Here is an 8,972-nt window from a genome sequence, read left to right on the forward strand (position 1 = left end):
CCGTACCCGGTGCTTTCCCTAATTTCAATTGTTGAATTGCTGAGGTAATTTCCTCCTTAGTAATTAAACCATTAATTTCATATTTCTGATCCTCAGTCAGTTTAGGAAAACTTGCCTCAGCTAAATATTTATTTATATCTAGCATTTGTATATTAGTAGATTTATATAGGTTTTGATAATAATCCAAAAAAGATTTTTTAATCAATTCCTTCTGAGAAACTAATTTACCCTTATAGTTTATTTTCTCTATTATTCTTTGTCTCTGTTTCTTTCTTAATTGATAAGCCAACCATCTCCCAGGCTTATTGGCATTACAAAATGTATTTTGTTTCATAAATAATAAGTTGGTTGCAGCTTGGTCTGCTATCAACATATTAAATTGTGACCTTAATAACTTTACAGATTCTTTAATACTCTCATCAGAAGGATTTAAAATCAAAGCCCTTTCTTTTAATTTAATTTCATCTTCAAGTTCTCTACGTTTCTGAATCTGATTTCGCTTATAAAAATTATTCATTTTTATCAAAACACCGCGCATAAATGCTTTACCTGCATCCCATACCATTGACATTGAAGTCCCCTTATACATATTCAAAGCAAAATAGTCCTTTAAACACTCCTTTAGTTTTTGAACATTCTTTTCTTGTCTAAACAAATTTTCATTAACTCTCCAGGATCTTCTTTCCTCTTTCTCTTGAATCAGCTCCATCCAAACTGGACTATGATCCGTCAGTGATCTAGGAAAAATCTTTACATTCTTTACTTTATTATACAAGTCCGTGGTAATCAAGAAAAAGTCAATTCTTGAAAAAGATTGGTGTCTATCAGAAAAAAAAGTAAAGTCTCTCTCCTCTTGATTACGTTCCCGCCAATAATCCCTTAATTCCCAGTCTTCTTTCATGTCAAAAAAGGCTTTAGGTAGCCTTGCTTGTTTAAGAAAAGGAGAGGAACCTTTCTTATCCCTTAGTGTATCTAAGACACCATTCCAATCACCCATTAATACCACTGATCTATAATCAAGCAAAGTTATTTTTTGATGTAACTGTTTATAAAATTGTTCCTGTTGTTGATTTGGAGCGTAAAGTCCAACTATAAGTACTTTCTTACCATATATACCAAGTTCAATCATCACATATCTCCCCTGGGGATCTGATTCTACCAGACAAGCTGGTAGGTTTTGTTTAACATATATAACAACTCCCCCTTTCTTCCCAGGAGCAGGAGATATAAAATGAGATCCCAAACGAGCATTAACTAAATATTTCTGGTCTTTAAGTAAAATATGAGTTTCCTGTAGACAAATAACATCATTGGTATGTTGCTTCAAATAATAAAAGATTTTTTTCCGTTTCTGAGGAGAATTCAATCCATTAACATTCCAGGTCAAAAACTTTGCCATCTCCCTTGGCACGCAGCCTGGAGAAGACACCATCAAAATCTGACAGAGCTGCGTGTGTTGCATAACTCTTGGGTCTTGCTCCTCCCACCGGCGGTGAAGCACTTCCAGGAGAACTCTCTTTGGGCTCTTTTTTACGTTGCTCCTTCTCTTTACGCTTATAGGCTGCACGAGTCATCCTCTGCTCTTTAGCCTCCGTCTGGCGTTGCTTTGCCGCTTCTATCATCCCTGCGGAAACCAAATCTAATGCCTCAGATTGCTGCTCAGCTTCCTTACCACTCAAAGATTTCCGACCAGATGAAGTTGAGCCTGCACCCAGGACCGAAGTATAAAAATCTCTAGCTTTATCAACTGTGTTCAATCTGTAGCGTGTCCCAGCATGGCTCAAAACAATACCCATCGGAATTTCCCATCTAAATGGCATCGATCTAGCTTTAAGCTCATTGGTTAAAAAAGCAAAGTCTTTTCTACTTCTTAAAATTTTGGATGGGATTTCCTTTAGAATGATGACATCTTGGGCGGCAATCTGAAATCTTTTGTTGTAAAAGGCTTGTATAATCTCATTCCGCAGGGACTTCTTTGTAAAGTAAATCACCACATCTCTAGGCAAATTCTTCTGCTTAGCAATCCAGGAGTTGAGTCTATAAATTTTTTCCACTTCTCTCTGTAATTCTCCTTTATCCATATCCAAGGCCAGCGCCAGATCAGTAAGGACCACCTCCACCAAATCTTGATTGATATCTTCCTTGAGGCCTCTAATCCTCAGGGCATACTCCATCTGTCTGTACTGAAACATCAAAATATCTTCTTGTGAGGAGTCCACCTTCCTTTCCACGTCTTGAATTTTGTCATCCAAAGAGTCAACTTTGTCTTCCACTTCCTCAAGCCTTGCGTCGAGCTTAACCACCACAGTAGCCAAACCTGAAACAGCTGCCAATATATCTTGTCGTAGTTCATTATTATTTTCTTGCAATTTAGACTTTATCCCCGTTATCTCTTCTTTGAGATCAGATTTAATTTCTGATTTAATCTGTGAAACAAATTGATTCATTTCCTCTCTCATTTGAACTACAATCTCTCCCATTATGCCTCTAACCTCTTGTACTGAAAGTCCAGGTAGAGGAGGGGAGGGTGGTGGCTGAGCCGGTGGTACATGTTTAGATTGTTGTTGTAGCTGTGCAGTGGAAGTTATAGGAGAAGAAATAACCTTAGGTGCTGAGGAAGGCTGCTGCCTCTTTGAAGCCATTTTAAAAAGCACAATTGTCACTTCCCTTTCCCCTCCAGCCAAAAAGGGAGGAGGAAAGAAAAAAAAAAAAATTTTTTAAAAAGAGACAAACTATAGTCATTAAAAGTCCAGAGTAAATCCAAAGAATAAGTAGTAAAAGAGCAAACAGTTCAAAAGAAAAAATTCTAAACCAAAAGCAAAAGCAAAAGCAAAAAACAGTCCTTAGAAAGGGAAAGTAAAACAAAAGAGAAAGGAAAAAAAACTCCGACAGTTTCAAAACGCCATCTTAAATCCTTTCACTAGTATAACAAAAAAAGGAGGAAAAATAGTAAAAATCAAAAGATAAAAAAATAAACACCTAAAATATAACAAAAAATCCTTTAAACTGCTCCGTCCGTTTAAAAATTACTCACCAAAATGCTGTAAACACGGAGATAGAAGCGGCGGTTTCTTTTGCTTCCTAGGAAGCAAAAACAGCTGGGAGGCGGAGATCAGCAAGAGCTCCGAGGGAACACTCCTTTCACCCCCTCTAGAAATAAATCCAGAGGGGGTTCAGGGGTTCTACCTCTACTCTTGCGTTCTCTGTCCCTTCCCTTTGCCCGGGAAGGGATTTCCGAGCCGCGGGCCAGCTGATGCGCGCTGCGCTCCGCGGCTCTGACACTTCCCCAGCTGGACGGCTAAAAGCTAGCCGCCATCGCCGTCGCCTCCCACCGGAAGCTCAAGAAATTCTTAAGATATGAGATCTAAAGACCCTATCAACCTTTTTATTATAAATTAAATAGGCATGCCATCCAAAAAGTAAATCCCATCCCTCCAAAAGGAGTATATCTACATTTGTTAGATTAACCCAATCACTAATTGATGTTAAGACCACAGCATCGTAATACAATTTCAAATTCGGTATCTTAAGTCCACCTCTCTCTCGTATATCTTGTAAGATTTTAAGTTTTACTCTTGGTTTTTTTCCCTGCCCAGATAAATTTATTGATACCTTTCTGCCACTCATCTAAATTTGCTTCTTTCTTTAAAATAGGTATCATTTGAAATAAAAAGAGAAATTTTGGCAGAACATTCATTTTAATCGCTGCTATTCTCCCCAAAAGGGACAATTGCACTTTTTCCAATTGTCCAAATCCTTTTGTATTCTAACCCACAGCGTTTCATAATTATTTTTATACAGTTTTGAATTGGAAAGCAGATAGAATAACACCCAAATATTTTACCTTATTAACAACCTCAAAGCCTGTCAATCTAACCAAGGTCTCCTTATCCAAGTTGGTCATGTTCTTAGGCAATATTTTAGTCTTATTATTATTAATTTTAAAACCTGAAACTTGTCCATATTGATTTATCAATTGTAACAACTCCATTACAGAATAAGTTGGTTGAGATAATGTAACAACTAGATCATCTGCAAAAGCCCTTAATTTATATTCTTTTTTATTAATTTCTATTCCTTTTATCTTCAATGAGTCCCGAATTTTAATCAATAAAATTTCCAAGGTTAACACAAACAGCAATGGAGACAATGGACAACCCTGTCTAGTCCCCTTTTCAATTGGGAATACCTCTGATAAACCTCCATTAACTATAAGTTGTGCCATTTGTTTTTGATAAATAGCTTGAAGGCCTGTAAAATTTTATCTCCAAAATTCATTTCCTCAACCAGTCTTAGCATAAATTGCCAATTTAATTGATCAAAAGCTTTTTCAGCATCTAAAAATATCAATCCTGCAGAAATTTGATTGTTCTTATCCAAATATTCTATTAAATTAACAATTTGTCTGACATTATTTTTCATATACCTTCCAGTTATAAAACCAGTTTGATCCATATGTATTAATTGGTTCAACACAACCATAAATCTATTAGCTAAAATTTTCAAAAAAATCTTATAATCTACATTCAAGAGAGATATAGGGCTATAATTCTTTGGTAACGTAAGATCTTGGTCTTCTTTTGGAATCAAAGATATAAAAGCTCTGCCCCAAGACAAGGGAGTCTCTAAACCCTGTAATATATTATTAAAAAGTTCCCTTAGAGGTTCTGTCAGCTCATCTATCAAAGTCTTGTAATAAATTGATGTCAGTCCATCAGTACCAGGTGCCTTACCTAACTTTAATTCTTTAATTGCTGTCACAATTTCCTCCGTGGTAATTAATCCATTGATTTCTTGTTTCTGATCTTCTGTTAGTTTAGGAAAATGAGCATCTTGTAAATATTTATTTATATCTAAAGCCTGTACTTTCCTACCCATATATAATTTTTTATAATAATCTAAAAAAGATTAAATCCTTCTGAAATACCAATTTACCTTTATAATTTATTTTGTCTATAATTCTCAACTTCTGTTTCTTTCGCAATTGATAGGCCAGCCATCTCCCTGGCTTATTAGTATTACAAAATGTGTTGTTTCATGTACAGTAAGTTAGTTGCAGTCTGATCTGCCATTAACATATTAAATTGCGATTTAAGCAGTTTTATAGATTCCTTAGTCTTCTCATCTGTAGGATTCAAGATTAAAACTTTTTTCTTTTAATTTAATCTCATCTTCCAACTCCTTACGTTTCTGCACCTGTTTCTGTCTATGAATCTTATTCATTTGCATCAAAACCCCACGCTTTACCTGCATCCCATACCATTGACATTGAAGTACCCTTATGCATATTTAAAACAAAATATTCCTTTAAATGCTCTTTAAGTTTCTGAACATTCATCTCTTGTCTAAACAAATTTTCATTCAACCTCCAAGATCTTCTCTCCTTTTTTTCAGTAACCAATTCCATCCATACTGGACTGTGATCTGTCAATGTCCAATGTCTTTACATTCTTTACTCTAAAGTATAAATCCGTTGTAATAAAAAAAAAGTCAATTCTTGAAAAAGATTGATGTCTATCCGAAAAGAAGGTAAAGTCTCTCTCTTCCAGATTGGGTTCTCGCCAATAGTCTCGCAACTCCCAGTCCTCTTTCAAATCAAAAAAAGCCTTAGGTAATTTAGCCTGCTTAAAAGAAGTAGAAAGTCCTTTTTTGTCTCTACATGTGTCTAAAATTCCATTCCAATCTCCCATCAATATAACAGATCTATAATCCAATAAAATCAATTTTTGATGCAACAACCTATAAAATTGTTCCTGTTGTTGATTTGGTGCATACAAACCTACTATAAGTATTTTCTTACCATACAGTCCCACTTCAATCATAACATATCTCCCTTGAGGATCAGAATCTACTAAACAAGCTGATAAATTTTGCTTAACATAAATAACTACACCCCCTTTCTTCCCAAGAGCAGAAGATACAGAATACTAACTGGCCATTCTTGGTATCCAAGAACACCAGGATCCCCTTCAACCTTTCTCCCCTTCCCCCCACCAGACCAGAGTCCTACATGAAAGATCTCGAGCTGGCAGTGGGCTTAGAGGAAAGTAATTGCCTGATCAGGCTCCTGGTGAGGGGAATGGCTTGGAGAAGGCGTCGTGGAAAGGATATTGATGTAATGGCAGAGGCTTGCCAGCTAAGTATGAGCAGCAGAGCACATAGCAGAAAGCAGCACATGCAATTATTGTCTCAATCAGCACAAGAGAGCTTTCAATCACAACATGTACAACAACAATCCCATTTCATTCGGCCCCGGTCAAACTCCCCTTGAACAATTTGACCATTTTTGGGTATCACATCTTAAGAAAGGTTTAGGAAATCAAGTCAGACATTAGAGGCAAAGCACAGGGCATAATTTTTTAACTAGCTGAAAGGGTGTCTCACACATAAGAGGACTGGGGCACTTTTGTGTGATCTCTGAAGGCCAAACATAATCACAGGAAGGTAATTGCCCATCACATGTTAAGGAAACCTTTTCATAGTAAGAATAGTTTGGCAGCAATGAAGGTGTTGTGCTTCATGGGCATCTAGCCATCCATCCATCCACCCGCCCACCCACCCATCTGGGGTGCTTTAATGTGAATTCCTAGACTGGCTGGGAGTTGCCCTTGGGAACCTCAGGGCCTCTTCCGTCTCTAGGATCCGAGGAATGGCAAGCAACCTGCCTCCTGCCTGCAGCTCTTGTGGGCAATGTTGGAGGCCGCTGCTTCCTGTTTCATCACCTGTTTCCCTGCAGAAGCCCAACAGGGCTTTTGGGCAGAGCTGCAGAGTGCGGCTGAGTCGGGCTGGGATTTCTACTCCCGCTGGTTCTTGCCAGGCTCCCCACCACTGCAGGACTCACTACAAGGCACCAGAGTAAGGGGAGTTGTGCCGGTGGATTTAAACGCCATTCTTTGCAAAGTCGAGCAGCCGTTAGCCACTTTCTACCAAGTCCTTGGTGAGAAATGGGGCAAAGTGAGGCAGCTGCCATCAGCTCCCTCATGGGGGGGGGGTGTTGCCTCTTGCTTGATGGCTGTGTGGCCAGGGAAGGCTCGCTTGGTTCGGGGGCCCTGGTGAGCTGCCTGTCTGGGGCGTGGAGGGCAGGCCTGCTCTGAAGGAGGGTGCTGCGTGCCCTCTCCAGGGGATGGTGAGAAAGCGAGCTGGTTCTGGGCTGCGCGGAAGCAGCGAGTGGCTGCCGTCACTGCTGTCCTGTGGAATGAGGATGCTGGTGTCCTGGTGCACAACCGGGCCTTCTACCCCTCCAAGCTAAGCCCCCTGTGGACTGAGTGTGGCATGGATCTGCCCAGGACAGAGAAGGCACTCCACTACCTGGAAGTAAGAGGCAGCTGTGGGTGGCCAGAGATGGATGCTGCCTGGACAGCTGGTGGGGAGCTACTGAGGCAGGCATCCCACAATTCACCTGGACAGATTCTGGCTTACTTCAGGGGAGCACTCCTAGTCTGGGGGGGGGGGGAATCACAAAGTCAGGCAGCAGAGAAAAGCTCCTTGCCTACCTGTTCTTCCCTCACTGCAAAAGCCCCAATGTCCTTCTTGAGGGGGAAGCCAGCACACCAGTGGGCAGACTGGTTGGCAGCACCAAATGCTGGTTTCTCCACTATAGGGACTGAACTTTACTCCCTAGTTGCACCTTTTGCCAACCCCTGGAATCGGGGCCAGACAGGATAGGGCATCTCAGGGCAGCCTTTCCTCTACCCACCATCACTGGCCCTCTTCTTTGTGGGTGCCTGCCGGAGAGTTCGGCCCTATCCTACACTAACGGACTGCCCACCTCCCTGACACAGATGGGACAGCAATGGGACCTTCCAAATGCCTAGGCCCCTGTCCAGCACATGGTGGTCTTAGGTGAGGAGTCCTTCCAAAGAGTCTGGGGTGCTTCACTGTGTCCTTGGTTCGCCCTGCATCCTGCCTTTCCAGCTTCTGCAGGAGTCATTCTCCTGCCCTGTTCATCCAGGCGACTCTCCCTGCCAGCCAAGCCCTGCAGAGCAGTGTCTCCCTGCTGTAGGCCTCAACTGACAGCATTGCCCTGCCCTGCCAGGTCTGGCCAAATCCTCCTCTCCCCGGGCACGAGAGCTGGCCTTCAGCCTGGCTCAGCGCTGGCTGCAGATGAACTTGGCTGTCTTTGAGAAGTATGGAGGTATGTTTGAGAAGGTAAGGTGGCCTTCCTGGGCATCTGCCTCTTCCACACAGCTTCCCTGTCTTCCGCCACCATCCCCAGGCCATAGCTGGCTTCTCCCTCATTTCTCCATCCCTCCCAAGCATGGAGTCTCCAGTGGAGGTCCTCTCCCACGGACCTCTATGCACTGGTCCTCAGGGTAGCTTAGCCTGGAGCAGCCATCATTGCTCACTCCTTTTCCTTTCTAGTATGATGTCGAAGGTGATGGGAAGCCAGGTGGTGGTGGGGAGTATCCAGTGCAGGTAAGAGGTCTTGATAGGTGACATTCCAGAGGGAGGGGGGAGCAGCTTCTGACCAAAGGGGCCCACTTGTTTGATCCCTCTCCTGTCTCTCTGCAGGAAGGGTTTGGCTGGACGAATGGGGTGGCCCTGCAACTGCTAGATCTGTATGGAGAGCAGCTCACGGCTGCCAGCTCTCTCTGCTCTCCCTCCTGGCCCTGGATTGGGGCCTGCCTTATCCTGGTCCTGTTCTCACAGCTTCCTGGATTGTTCGGGGATGGACCTGTCCAATGGGACGGGTAGCCATCTCCTTGGCTTGGCTCTCGAGATCCTCTGATGGGTGTGGCCCAGCTTCAGCAGAACAACTGTGGGTGTGCATACCCTGCACAGCCTATAGGAGAACCCTTCTCTCCTCAGTCGTCCCTGGCAGTGTGGCCAGACGGTGGTGCATATGCATAGGCAATAAAGTTCTCCAAGTACATTGTCAGTATTTGTCCTCACTGGCTGGTGTGCTGTTGTTCTAGGGCAGAGCGAAAACAAATGTAGTCCCAGCAGAAAAGGGGAACCAACGAGGCCAAAGG

At 42.2% G+C, this 8,972-nt stretch overlaps 1 protein-coding gene across 1 annotated transcript in view; it reads left to right on the forward strand.

The window, feature by feature from the left end:
• CAPN14 (calpain 14) overlaps positions 1 to 8,872 on the forward strand; it is a 68,542-nt gene extending 59,670 nt beyond the window's left edge. Inside the window, 6 exon segments of the mRNA XM_039341574.1 lie at positions 5,910 to 6,047; positions 6,737 to 7,052; positions 7,622 to 7,842; positions 8,036 to 8,148; positions 8,362 to 8,415; positions 8,512 to 8,872. Coding sequence (XP_039197508.1) covers positions 5,910 to 6,047; positions 6,737 to 7,052; positions 7,622 to 7,842; positions 8,036 to 8,148; positions 8,362 to 8,415; positions 8,512 to 8,694 — 1,025 coding nt within the window. The 3' untranslated portion in view covers positions 8,695 to 8,872.
• Positions 8,873 to 8,972: the final 100 nt, after the last annotated feature.

Source organism: Crotalus tigris, unplaced genomic scaffold (genome assembly GCF_016545835.1).
Source record: "Crotalus tigris isolate CLP2741 ecotype Arizona unplaced genomic scaffold, ASM1654583v1 scf7180000017771.5222438, whole genome shotgun sequence".
Classification (NCBI taxonomy): Eukaryota; Metazoa; Chordata; class Lepidosauria; order Squamata; family Viperidae; genus Crotalus; species Crotalus tigris.